Source organism: Mastomys coucha, unplaced genomic scaffold (genome assembly GCF_008632895.1).
Source record: "Mastomys coucha isolate ucsf_1 unplaced genomic scaffold, UCSF_Mcou_1 pScaffold11, whole genome shotgun sequence".
Classification (NCBI taxonomy): domain Eukaryota; kingdom Metazoa; phylum Chordata; class Mammalia; order Rodentia; family Muridae; genus Mastomys; species Mastomys coucha.
In genome coordinates this window covers 11,380,806-11,395,211 of record NW_022196893.1, presented here as the reverse complement: position 1 = coordinate 11,395,211, position 14,406 = coordinate 11,380,806, and the positions used below count along the sequence as shown (strand labels likewise).

General features: G+C 46.0%; 1 protein-coding gene across 4 annotated transcripts in view; it reads right to left on the bottom strand.

The window, feature by feature from the left end:
* The window catches only part of Grap2 (GRB2 related adaptor protein 2), a 78,577-nt gene that overhangs the window by 25,537 nt on the left and 38,634 nt on the right, over window positions 1–14,406 (bottom strand). For 2 of the 4 annotated variants that reach the window (XM_031349831.1, XM_031349849.1), the window contains exon 2: window positions 271–362. In XM_031349831.1, the coding sequence (XP_031205691.1) occupies window positions 271–348 (78 nt within the window). In that variant the 5' untranslated portion in view covers window positions 349–362. Of the gene's footprint in view, window positions 1–270; window positions 758–14,406 lie in introns of those variants that run through there. The other 2 variants (XM_031349821.1, XM_031349839.1) reach the window with 2 other exon arrangements.

Sequence of the window (14,406 nt, the reverse complement as noted above, 5' to 3'; positions counted from 1 at the left end):
CCCCCAACTCTCTCTTTCCTCTGTTTTGTTTTGAGACAGGGTCTCATATAACCCAGACTGACCTCAAACTCACTACACAGCTAAGGCTGGCCTGGAACTCTTGATCCTCCTGCCTCCACCTCCTGAGTGCTAGGATTATTGAAAAAATAAAATAAAAAGAAGTCTGTACCCTTTTTCATCGACAGAAGCATAGGTTGTTTGGTGGCCTTGGTGGCCAGGCTCAGGGAACCTCAGCCCGTCACTGCTCCCCTGGGACCCCACATTACCTACCTTCAGAACATCTCCAGTGTGAAAACTCAGTTCATCCTCACCCGAGGCTATGAAATCAAACTTGGCAATAGCTTCCATGTCTTGACGAGAAGCTGGAAGAGAAACAATGTGGTCATTGTGCCTTTCCACCAGGGACGGGCTGCAGAGCAGATGGCGCTGCCTGGCAGGCTCAGCAGTGGGCAGGAGGGTGGCCCAGTGGATGTCTGCAGGCTGGGGAGCTAGGCTCAGGCGGTCGAGAAGGCCGTGTGAGGCCAGAGCTCATGTTCCCAACAAGAGCTGCTGCAGCTTTCCAGATCTGGTCTCCAAAACCATTCTCTAGATACCAGAAGTAGGAAATCCAGCCAGTGACAGCCCAGCCACTGTCTCTCCAACTCCCTCACCCCCCCAGCCCCTGGCCTGTCACTGCTTCTGGGGCCATCTCTGTTTGTCACTGATAAGGACAGAAGGCTTGCTATCAACTAGAACTTGAGGCCCATGGGGCTAGAAAAGACTGCTCAGTAAACACTGTCCTGGGGCTGTCCCTCGGCAGCTATATTTAACCAGGCAGTGTTAATTAGACAGATGCCATTTTCCCTTTTACATCTGAATCATTTAAGAGAATTAGACAGTATTGGCCAATGGGGAACTCGGCATCCTTCTGCCCAGTTTGACAGTAGGAAGTGTTTTGGTTTTTGAGCTGGAAAACATAGTTGGTCCGATAGATTCTTGTAACGTCATGATGTAGCCCAAGTAGATCTCAGAAATTGCAATTTCGATAGTTCTGAATTGAATTAACCTGTCTCACAGTAGCCCTCATGTACTGTACTGATCACCGTGTCTACCCATATAGTACAATAAACATGAAGAAAGTTCAAATTCAAGGAGCTGTTGGGAATGCCACAGAAAGAACTGAGTGGAAGTTTTGTGTGTGTGTGTGTGTGTGTGTGTGTGCGCGCGCGTGCGCGCGCGCCTGTGTATTATGTGTGTATACATGTATGTGTATGATGTGTATGTGTGAGTATGTAAATGGATGTATGATATCAGCCAAGAAATTAAACCTTTGAGAATCACAGTTTCCTCATCGTTAGGATGGGGATCTTAATACTCAGTGGATCAAGTTGTGAGATGGAGTTAAATAATAGTTGCAAATACTGCACAGAATACAGCTGGAGAGTATTTATGTTTTAAAATAATTTTATAAGCTGAAGAGGTAGTTCTATTGATAGAGTGTTTGTCTAGTGTGCATGAGGAATTCAATATCCGGCACCACATAAACCGGCATGGCATCACACACTGTAACCCCAGCACCCAGGAGGTAGAGCCAGAGGATGAGAAGTTCAAGGTCATCCTTAGTGAGTTGGAGGCCAGCCTGGGCTACATGGCATCCTGTCTCAAGATAATAACGACAGTCCTAATTTTATGAAATAAATCCCTCCCCAGCTGAGGCAGCCTGAAACAGAAAAGAAGGCAATGTTGCCCATCTCCTAGAAACTGTTCTCCCCGACTGTGGCACTTAATCAGAAGGACTGTCACATCCTCTGATCCTCTGCTAAAACAGCTTACTGTCAGAGCAGCGTCTGGAAAGTTATGGTTTGGCATTTAGGTTTTAGAAAATGTCGCTAATTCTCGAGCCCTTTGGGTGAGTTAGTAAGTCAACCTAGTGGGGCTCTAAGTGATCAGGAAACTGGGGGGTGCAAATAGTTCCTCAGAAACTTCCATCCCTTCCATTCGGCAAGATCTGGGGACGGTCAGGATGGTCAGGAAGGTAGCAGTAGGTGGCAGGGCGCAGCAGGGAGCTCTTGGTGGATTAGAGCCTTCTGACTCAGGGAGAAAGCAGGGTGACATCAAGGGGCTCAGGATGCTAACTTCCTACATCTGCTTTGCGAAGGCAATTCGTGAGGTGACCATTACGAATCTCCAAAGGTAGACAGCCAGGGAAGCATCACACTGGAGCCAAATAAAATGCCAGCGTTGACTCTCTGTCTCTCCCCCTAGTCACAACCTATTTCCACCTGGTAGGAACACAGATACATTCCTTTTTGTACACTGTCTCCAAGATCTGTCCGTCTGAGGCAAATGAACTTGTTGGTCGACCCACTGAGCAGGGAGTCCTTCTTCTTTAAGGCCAAATGCTTTTGCTGAATGGATTCACCCCATTATGTTACCACTCTGCAACCTTTCCTAATTAAAGCCTTGCCTCTGGTTTGCAGGGGGACGTGACTCCTGTGGGTCACCATCATGGTATCCACAGTAGACACTTGGTCACCTCAGGAGATCAGGTGTCGGGTGAACGGTCCTGAAAACCGTGATCCCATTTCCACACAAATTTACCTTAATAAGAGAGGTGAGAACAAGGGGAGGCAAATGCTAAATTATTTAAAAGTCACACGAAGTACAGAGGAGAAAAAGCGTGCTCTGGGTGCGACCTTGAGCTTAGGAAGATCAAGCCGGAGCGCCTGGCTCCCGACAGCTGTAAATCACTTGGGTGAGAAGGGCCCAGACAGAAGTAAAATTGCTACTGAATAGTGTCACTTTTCTGTCTTCCCCCAGGGAAGGTTGGCAGTGTGGCAGAGCCAGAGGTACAGACATATCACACAGCTCCCCAGCTTGTAATATTAATCCTGGCTCTGAAAACCCAATTAAATAAGCCTTCTCTTCCTGAGATCCACTCCCATTTCCGCTTGTGAGATAAAATCTGTTCGGCTGCTGTTTAATGGGAAGGAAATATTCAAAGTGGGGGAGGGGGATGCTTTGGCTGGGGTCACAGGGCTCTGCGCTCCCTCGTGAAGAAGAGAACAGTAATAGGTCACCTTCAGTTTGGCTGTTGAAAGGCATGGACCTTTAGATCTTGATTCTTGTATATTCATTAGTGTTGATTTGGAAAAGTTTAACAAGGACCGCCAGGGAAGAGGGAAATTGAACTATCAATATAGTTTATTCAGTAAATATTGATTGGTTTTTATTTATTTATTTTCTGTAATAGTCTTGCACCTGTCACCACTACATTTTACATCTGGGAAACAAATTTCTATATTTCTATAGAGATGACTAGGTTTCAAGAATGGGTAGTGGTGGTGAAAGGAGTGAGGGAAGAAGGAAGGGAAAGAGGTAGGGAGAGCGTAGCCTGGATTCAAACGCGTTTTCATGCTGTTCTCTGTAATTCCAGTGCTCCTGACCTCTGGGAGAGATGGAGAGAGACCCCCTTCCCAGAGATCTCCATCCACACTGATGGACTCAGTGCAGGTTCCCTGCCAGGGACTGGCTTTAGAAATGGCTGAAATGCCACCTGCCACACAGCATGAGAAGCTGCAGCCTCTAGGGGCAGCCAGCCGCCTTCAGCAGCCTTCTCCCCCCCCCCCCCCCCCCCCCCCCCCCCCCAGCCGCACCCCACAGATGATACCATTTGTGGGGCTCTAACGCCAGCCTGCTCCCTGCCAGCCCTTTGCAGCTCTCTCACGCATTATCCATTAGCAGCCCGAGACACAGATCAGCCTCCCAGCAGGGTGATACCACACAGGAATGCCTGGGCTGATCATCTCTGCCCTTGAGTTTCCTTATAAGCTGCTTTTACTAGGGGGAGGAAAAAAAATCACCCTGGAGAATATTGAAGTGATATACAAGGAATGTTTATCTACCTTTAAAACCTCATCGGCACAAGATGCGAACAAAAGGCTTATTGAGTTCTTTACCATGTTCTTTAACGTGACTCCATTTAGAAGCCATGTTAAACAGACTTGTTTGAAGAACTAGTCCTCATCAAAATGGTACCAGGCAAGAAACTTCTTGAACAATTTCAGCTCCTCCTAAGTTGGCTATGAATAGCCAAGGCTTCCACTTTATGTCTCTCTTAAAAGGAGCAATTGCATAACGGCACATAGCTAAGTGAGACTCAGACCCAGGACCCAACAAAAGAGGAAGCCGGGTCCTAAATTGAATCAGTCATTACCACTTCCTATTTTGCTGGGGACAGCTCTAATTTGAATTCGTGCCCCAGTTTGGGTTGTAATTCAGACAGCAGAATGTCTTGCAACGAGAGAGAGAGAGAGAGAGAGAGAGAGAGAGAGAGAGAGAGAGAGAGAGAGAGAGAGAGAGAGAGAGAAAGAGAGAGAGAGAGAGAGAGAGAGAAAGACACAGAGAGAGACAGAGAGAGACAGAGAGAGACAGAGAAAGACAGAGAGACAGGTGGGCGGGGTGTGGGGGGGGAGAGAAGCACAGAGAGACACACAGAGTCAGAAATACAGAGAGAGATGGCTTTTAAGAATACTGCTGAGCACACATTTATCAGAACATTAGCCACAAATGTAATTTTTATTAGCTTATTTATGTAGAATATGAAGAGAACAGTGAAGAGTTTACTGTTTTTGACCTTTGGGGTTTGGGGTACAAAGAAGAGCTAGAAAAAAATCAGTAAATACTGATTGGTTTTTATTGATTTGTTTTCTGTAGTAGTCTGTACCTGTCACCTATTAGGGGTAAAATTATACCCTGAATGCTTCCTGTTACAGACACTTGGTGGCTCTGGCCTTTATACTGCTATTGCCACTATTATGCTGAGATAAGGCCATCTGAAGTATTGCTATGTTGATGAGACGGGCCTGGACTACCTAGGCTCAAAGCAATGCTCCTGCCTCAGCCTTCCAAAGGCTGGGATTACACAAGTAAGATTCGGTGCAAGCAGGCGAAGCCCCTCTCGGAGACAGTCGAAGGTCAGCTCAATTGCTGTTCAGAAGTGGGAAACCTGCTGCTGCTTGGGGAGGAGGGATGTGGTTACAGCTAAGTTCCACTGTACACAATAGGAAGGTTCTTGGAAAGTTGTTCTGAATAGAGTATTTGTAAATGGAATCGTATTAGCATGTATTATAGAGACTCCATCTACAAAGGAGCCCTGCGGTGAAGCCCTTTCGAAATGAAAAGGAAACTTTGTTATGCAAATAACTACCTTTTAATTGATCCATTTTAAAGTCTGAGCTTGTAGGCATTAAATCTTAAAAAGAACACACCTGTGTGTCACCTCCAGTTTCCCCACACTGGGAGCCAAGTAAACATTACCTGGCCATCTTGCTCAGCTCTGAAAGTGCTTTACAAAACTACTCATAGATTCAGAACAGTCTACCTTGGAGTGTAGACCTGCGGGTCAGGAGGCTTTTTCTGGAAAGGGCCTGTAGTACATCTTTGGCTTTGGGGTGGTATGGTCTCTGTTAGGTACTGTTGTGACCTCTAGGTCAGCCACAGGTGACATGAATGGGTACAGTTGTGATCCTGTCATATTTTATTCGTGAATACTGGCATTCTTTGAGATAAGGTCTCACATATCCCAGGCTGGTCTCAAACTGGCTAGGTAGACCAAGATGACCTTGAACTCCTGCTTCTCCTGCCCTGCTACCACAATAGGCTTAGCAGTAGACTTCTTCAAGGGAGAAGTTATAGCTAATGAAGTGAGGATTAGGATTCCACAGACACGAACTGGATCTGCAGTAGGGCTGCTTGCTTCCTGGGTGTTGTGTGGTCTCATCCACAAGACGACAACAACCACAGGTCCTTCATGTGTAGACCCTAACCAACATATATATGTAGTAGCCATGTGTGTTATTCTTAGAGTCTCTACAATCTTCAGGCAATGCTTAGTAGATATTTCATAAGTGTTTGCTGCATTCATAAAGGCCTAATTAATAACCTACCACCAGAGTTACATTTGATTCCATCAGAGGAAGGGAACTGGGTATCTAAGTTTACAAGGAACAGTGAATTTCCTACTCTAAGATGCCATGACTAACCAGCAGACTCAGCCAGAGACAGTAATGCACACACCCGCTTGAAGAAGTCTGCCTTATTTAATCCAACAGAGGGCAATGGTGCACCCTAAACTGTGGCTTGTACTTTGTAATGTTTTTCTTTCTTTCTTTCTTTCTTTCTTTCTTTCTTTCTTTCTTTCTTTCTTTCTTCCTTTCTTTCTTTCTTTCTGAAGCCTTATAATCTTTATCCAGGCAGGTTTGGTGACTGTCCCCATTGTCCCTTGTGAGTTGTGAGGCTTATAAACCGTCTTGGAGTCTAGCACCTATGAAATACAGCCTGGCTTGGATGGAAGAGAATTAGACACCATCTTCTCCCACACATTTTCTGGGTTTAAATTCCTTCTGAATACCATGGAAAGATGGTTCCCTTCATCTCAGGGTTCTGTCCTTTTTTTTTTTCTCTTGCCCTTCAGAAACAGCATCTCACTTTGTAGCCCAAGCTGGCTTCATATTTGCAAATCCTCCTGCCGCAGCCCCCAGAATGCTGGGATTCCAAGTGCTAGCATATGTGTCTTTTGTTGAGCTTCTGATTATATATTAGTGATCTTGTGTTAAAATCTACATGTGCCATTTCCTCCCTTCCTTCCTTCCTTCCTCCCTTCCTTCCTTCCTTCCTTCTTCCCTCCCTCTCCCTCTCTCTCCCTCCACCCCCTTTCTTTCTCTCGTGTCTGTGTAGTGCATTCATAGATATTTAGGCACATTAGTGTACGTGCATGTGGATGTTTAAAAAGCAAAGCTGGGTGTCTTTCTCAATCATTCTCTATGTATTGAGGCAGAGTGCTGAACCCAGAGTTTACCAATTCTGTCTAGTCTTGGTTTGTGGTCCCACAAACCTGCCTCAGGGAGCACCTCTCTCTTGCTTCCTAGGATTATAGGCAGCAACGATGCCTGACTGGCTTTTAAGTGGGTTCAGGGATTCAAACTCTGGTCCTCACTGCAAGCACCTTCTCCACTAAGCCATCTCTCCAGTTCCTAGTGTGTGTGTTTCTTTACTCTGCTGCAGCCGTGTCTGGGATCTTTCTGCCTTAGTGGGCATTTAGCTTGGCAGGGGAGAACAAAAAGACACAAGTAAATGGCTCCTGAAATTCTTGTGATCACCGGATAGACAGTGACCCCTCAGCTCCCTGTCAACTTCTGTTGAAATATTCTACCAGAGGCACGAACCAATCTATGTGGGATATGGCAGGCTCCACTTCTCTATACTTTGGGCTCTCTGAGAACAGAAATGTTAACCTGCTTGCCAATGTCTAAGAAGACATAACATGTTCCCTTACTGTGTGGTCTTGAGTTGTCTCTAATGCGTCCTCGGAGCCTTTAAAACAGTGACCTGCGAATCCCTTTCTAGCAAAAAATCCACTTCTGTCTCTTCAAGGATTTGAATCTAAGGCCAGAGAGTAGAGTGGGCAGTAGAATGGGGCAGCGATAACCACTTCATGTAGGGATGGATCCCTGGTGTTCTTCTCTTGCCCCCAATCATGGCTGCAGGTGGGACTGCATCTAGGGGTGGCTCTCAGGGCTCTCTCCATTGATTTGTAGCAAATGATTCCTCTAGATTTTAGTCCACTTAAGTGAGAGATTCCATCATTTCTTTTTTGGTTTGGGATTTCTTTAGGAGAATAAACAGACTTCTCCGTGGAGACAAGCAATCTTCCCCCAGAAAATAGACACTCACTTCTGATTTCGCTGCCACTGAAGAAAACAAGACTAGGAAAGCATATCTCACTCAAACCACTTCTGTCCAGGATGCTGAGATCTCTGTCCCTTCTAAAGCGACTCTGGACATACAGGACATTCTTATTTTTCTCCTGCCCTCATTATTTTCTCACTCCTATACCCCAGGAAAGCACAAATCCCCCATCACAAGTGCCAGGGGCGAACACATGGAACTCAAGGGGGCCCTCTGTAGCTTGTCTGAGAACAATAATTCATCAGTCCCAAGCTGCTGGTGCCAGTCCTGGAGACCCAGAGGAAGTGGCTTTTGAACAGAAGCCTCAGGCCCCACCCCCAACTCCCATCCATTTCTGTCCTGTGCGCAGGTGTGTTCCCTGAATAACAGTTCATCTTCTTGCTGCTTCTCTTCTGCAGGAAGCCACCAACAGAGCTGTCTCTAATGACAGGCGACAAAGGGGCAGCTGGTTTGGCAGCAAGGTGCTGAGTGGGCAGGCAGGGAAGTTGACACTTTTTCCTCCTCATCTGGAGAAGCCTGGGGCTGTGTCCATCATCACCAAGACGTGCGGGGGGGGGGGGGGGGGGGGGAGGTCATTCCAGGCTTTACCTTCTTACCTGGCAAGACGCCCTATTACCAGGCCCCTCCTGGAGATTTTGCCAACTTGGGATCTGTCAGCTCTCTCTTATGCTTTTCTAATTTCCAAATGCGAAGCTTCTCTGTGGGTTGGAAGGCGCTTGGTATTCAGGTTGTGGGAAGCAAATAAGCAGGATGTTTTTCAGATGTACAGACAAACGTACACACGGGGAGAGCCCCTAAAATCCCCAATATCCTGGTTTAATCAAAACCACTGCTCTGCAGGTCCTGTCACCGTGATTATGGCATCTGCATTCCTCTCTGGGCTCCTGCATTTCTCTCTTTTTTTAATTCCCCCCTTTTTTTTTTCCTTTGCAAGATTTTTTTTTTCTTTTTTTCTTTTTTCTTTTTTTTTTGGTTTTGTAGGAAGGAGTGGGAAGAGAGGAAATGGAAAGGAAGAGAGATGTGAGGACACTGTCCCCAGGCGGGTCCCCTCCCCTCTGCCTATACCCCAGTTTCATCCCTAGCTCTCATCACACGCCCTCTCTGTAATCCCCTCTGCCTGGCTTATATAATCAACTGTTGTTTTTTTTTTTTTTTTATGCTTATCACATACTGTCTCATTCACCCCCAAACTTTATCGAAGAAAAATACCCTTTTCTTTTTTCCTTAACTCTAACACACATGTTCTATTAAACTCAGACAACTCCCACCCCATTTTTTTTTAACCTGTCAAACTGTCAGGCGAGGCTGCCTCAGAAGAAGGGAAGCTCACAGAGGATGATGGGGGAGGCCCAGGGAGGGGTCGGACAAACCTGCCTTTAAACCCCTGTTGCTTGCTTGGAATTTTAGCTCTCTGTGCCTCAGTTTCCCCTCTGAGAATTCAGATGACATCCTCACTCGTCACCTTCCAGGGAAAGCAAGTGCAGAAAACTCCATTCAGCCCTGGCATTTGCCTGCATAGTGTCTTTTCCCCAAAGCGTTTTGGCATCGGAGTATTCTACCAACATTTCTTGTAGAGAAAAACAAATGTCAAAACTGCTTTTAAAAGTGTAAATCCACCAAACATATGCTCCTTTTTTCTCGTTTGAAGCCTCCATTTCCCCTCACTTCCCCTGGGCAGGTGCTAACTTCTTTCTCCTGGCCATGAGCCCCGGCTGTGGTGTTAGCCAAAGATACAGCCGTGGTGTGGGATGGAGACCACTCACTAGGTAGGAGGAAAAGGTTGACTAGCCAAGGGGAAAGGAGGAAACTGATTTGGCTTCTACACTCTGCCCAAACACCCAGGGCGAGATCACGGTGTGGCTGGCTTAGAACAGGAAGCTGGGGGCAGCTGGGGAGGGAACATACCACCCAAGTTTCACCAACGCCTAGAGACAAGAGCTGGCGAAGGCCAGGCTGCCCTTGTGTGCTTAGATCTAGGATGTGCCAAGGGTTTTTTTACCAGTGGGCGCTGATTGTAATTTGAGGGTGAGGAACAGAACTGGGAATTGAACCTACTGCTTCCCAGGGATGCTAGGCAAGCTCTCTACCACTGGGCTACATCCCCAGCACAACTTTATTACTGTTGTTAGCGACTAGACATGGGAGGAGGGAGCAAGATATTAGAGTGTGTGTCTGATGGTTCCTAAGACTGTATGCTCACTCTCTGCTTGGTTTCTAGGCCTCCATTGGTACTAGCAAAATCATGAGCCTTCCTCCCACCAGGTCAGGATAATTGCTAACTAGCTTAGATCTGCTGAACCTTCCTGGGTGGCTGGCTGTCAGCTGAGAAATTGACAGCAGCAATTCCCACATACCATGGAAATTCAAGCCCATTACTTCTTGGTCAAAGAGGCAATGACTGCAATAAACTGGCTGACCTCAGAGTGGGCAATTGTGGGCTCAAAGGCAATTTTAGAAATGGGAACCGTGTCACTTCACACAAACTGCAGTTCCCTCCCCCCACCCTTCCTCCTCCCCGCAACCTTCTCCCCCTCCCCCTCTCTCTCGCCCACCCCCTGCAACACTTTCAAGGGTTTTCAAGTTCACTTTCTCCTTTAAACACTAGTCACTTACCATGGCTATATTTAGACATGTATGTTTTAAAGTTCTCCTGTTGTTTTATTAAAACAACACCATGAAAACCTCTAAACAACAGCCTCAAAGTGCCAAGATCTCACTGGCCCTACTAGAGAGGTCCCTGACAGCCCCACTGGGTTCTGACCTAGCAATCCCGTGCTTTAAGGCAATGAGAGAAATGGGGGAAAGGCTGATGCATCTCTGGCTGACTGCTCCGTTATCCTTCCAGTTTCCCAGAGCCACAGCAATTGTCTACAGATACACCATGCTGCGGGCAAGTCGGAATGGAAATGAAGCATTACAAACACCTCCCTGACTCAGAAAGCATTTTGGGCATGGGGAGCCACTGAGGTAGATGAAAGTACAGGGCAAGAGAGGGACAATGGGGCAGATTGCTACAGAAGCCAGTCCTTTCTCCTCCTTCCCTTTTCTTATTCACATCACGGTTCCCCTTCAAATAAATCCCTAAGATTTAAGGGGCCTTCACGCTCCTCCTCCTTTCCCTTCTGCCCACTTCAGGTTGGTTTTTTATTGATCTGGGCTCTGTAAGTTGGTCGTATTTATCCTGTGTTTGAAAACCCTCCATCTTTTTGCTCTGTGGTCGCTGGGGCTGTAACACTGCTCATACACATAACAAACACACTCCCTGTCGTCTCCTCTTTCTTCCCTTCCCTATCTGTGCCCGAGGTTCTCGTCACTCTTCTTTGACCAAGACACAAATGTGTAGCCCAGAAAGCTCTGTGATCACAGCCACCTTAATCTTTTTGTCATTTTTCCTTGTGTCATCAAATCCCCATTTATCATCGGAACGCTGGCCATTTTTCAGCTCACTGGTTTCTAAGCTTGCAAAAGTGAACATTAACTCAGACAGTCACTTACCTGCCTTCAGTCCATAAGTCTATCCCTGAAAACCTAGAGGTGCTGACAGCTTCATAGAGCAAGTCACCTAGTAAGAGCACTAAAAGCTGCCAATTAAAGGGGTGATATTAACTGGACATGGTGGTGGTACATGCCTGTAGCCCTCAATACTTTGGAGGCTGAGGCAGGAGAATCACAAATTTGATACTGCTTTGGAATACATAGTGAGTCTCTGTCTCAAAAAAAAAAAAAAAAAATGAGACAAGACAAGCAAAAGCCCAGTCAAGGGGATATTATTTTGAATTTTGCTAGTCAAGTAAATAATTAGAATTTTCTCATTTTAGGAAAACGTAGGGTTTCCTCGAATGAGTTTGGTTAAAGAAAGCCATACCTGCATTTGCCTTGTAGAATATGGATCTATTTATGACCTATCTATCTATCTATCTATCTATCTATCTATCTATCTATCTATCTATTTATCTATCTATCTATCTATCTATCATCTACCTATCTATTTATCATCTATTATCTATCTATCTATTTATCTATCATCTATCTATCATCTACCTATTTATCATCTATTATCTATCTATCTATCTATCTATCATCTATCTATCTACCTATTTATCATCTATTATCTATCTATCATCTATCTATTTATCATCTATTATCTATCTATCTATCTATCTATCTATCATCTATCTATCTATCTATCTATCTATCTATCTATCTATCTATCTATCTCCATACAGGGTCTCATACTGGATACATAGTCAAGGCTGGCCTCAAACTCCCCATTCTCTGCCTTTCTTTCCCCAGTGTTGAGATTACAGGTAAGCACCACAGCCAACTGGTCTCTCTTTCATTTGTCTTGGCAGTTGTGATCAAGGAAGGCCCCCAATTTTGGGCTCACCAAGTTGGAAGCAGTTCACAAAGCAATTGCGTTTCTCCTCAGAGGGCATGCGAGTGCCAGGGAAGCAGCCTGGTGGTAAAGTGCAGGTGAACCGCTTGGCATGTCTGTTATATTGAACAAAATGTCTCTCCCCATCCCAGACATTGCTTAAGGAAGAAAAAAAAAAAACCTAGACCACCATAAATCCAAGATTTTTGCTCCTAAACGTGACCGTTCCAGAATCCCTCATCTCCTGTCCTTGATCTTGGTCCAAAGGTCTCACCTCAGTCCTCCTCTAGCTCCAAAATAGCTAGATGGACTTGAGCTTAGTATTCAGGATGTGGCCTGAGCAGGCTTGGGCAGAATGGGATGATCCAATCACTTTCTCTGCTGCTAGTCTTTGGTAATTGTGTTATATATTGCTGCTGGTTGTTCGGAAGCTAAAATACTCTAAGGAGGCAGGTGTGTTAGACAGGAAGATGGTAACGCTAGGCCACTTCTAATGTGGGAGCTTTGAACCACAACACAGGGCTTCACGTGGCCCTTAACGTTTTATTTTGTTTGCCTCTGTTCCTTTGGCCAATTGCCAGTCCAGTTGGCACGCAGGCATTTTGATTTCTTTCTAGATGTTTCCTCAGGTTTTTCTTCCTCTTCCTCCCCCTTTTCTTCCCTACACCCCATTTTATGAGATAGCCTTTCACTGGGCTGGCGCACACCTATTAGGTAGGCTGGACGACCAGTGAGCCCAATGATCTACCTATCTCCAATTCCCCTGTATTGTGATCACAGGTACACACAATCACACTTGACTTTTAAATGCAGGTCCAGGGGCTCAAACTCCTGTCCTTGTGCTTGGAAGATAAGCATCTTACCTACTGAGCCATCTTTCTAGGACCAGCCCTTTCTTTTTAAGTGAACCTTGGGACTTTGGGTCTTTATTCTCTAATAGACATGACCCATAATAAATGGATATGGCCTTTGGAGCTAGGCATAGTGGGATTCATGTCCTGGCTCCTTCCTTAACCAGCTGTGTGACCTTAGCCAACTGGCTATCTATGAGCTCCATCCCTTTACCTAAAGCCTCCTTCTGTTGACCCATTAAGTCAAGATTATTTCACTATCAAGTATAAACACAATAGAAAGAGACTTCTCTTTTTTCCTCTCTCCCTCTTTTTCTTCTCTTCTTAAGAGGGTCTCTGGTAGCCCAGGATGACCTCAAACTCATGAGTAGCCAAGGATAACCTTGAACTTCTGATCCTTCTGTCTCTGTCATTTGAGTGCTGGCATTAGAGGGATATGCTACCATACTCAATTTAATTTTTTTTTTAAATTATATTCTCCTCTCCTACATTACATACTGACTGCAGTGTCCCCTTCCTCTACTCCTCTCAGCCTCCCAAACTCCCCTTCTCTCCAGATCCACACTTCCTGTTTCCCTACAGAATAGAGCAGGCCTCCCAGGAATATCAACAGAGCACAGCATAACATGTTAAATAAGACTATGCACCAACCCTCAAATGAAGGCTGAGCAAGGCAACTGAGTGAGAAAAAGAGTCCGAAGAGCAGGCAGACGAGTCAGAGCTAACCTCCACTCGTCCCACAGCAACCCCAAGGTACACAGCCATGACATGTATACAGGAGACCTAGCTCAGACTCTGTGGTTGTTGCTTCCGTCTCTGTGAGCCCCATGAGCTCTGCTTAGATGATTCTGTGGACTGTGTTCTTGTTGACCACACCCAGTTGTATGTGGTGCTGAGCATGAAACCCAGGGTACATGCTAGATAAGCCCTCTGACTAACTCCTCATCCTTCACCGCCTCCTGGATCAAAGCATCTACAGGCTTGTTTTCATTTTTCCTCTAGAATCTGTAACAGATACCAAAGACCAAGCGGACCATGCCTATGACCCTTTCTGTATATGCCATGGGCACTCATGTCCATGGATGTATACTGCCATAGTGCCAGCTCTTTCATGCCACACTTGGGGAGAGACTGAGTTGCTGATCCTCATGGGCTTTCTCGTCTGTTCTCTCTCCTCTCGGTCGCCCTCGTGCTCCTTTGCAAACCACTGAGTTTACATTTCTTGTGTCTGAGAGGAGAGGGCTATTGTGGCCTTCTGTCTTCCTACATCCCACTCTTCCAGCCAGAGGGACCAAAGACCTCTGTGGGCTGACACTTCCTGACGTGTGCCTTCTGAGGATTGTTTTCCTGTTCAGAACCTGTCCATGCCACATCATCACATGACCTCTCCTAGCCACCGGAGTCTCTCTTGTTATCACGTCAGGCCTTCAGCAGTCTCTCCCCTCCTCTACC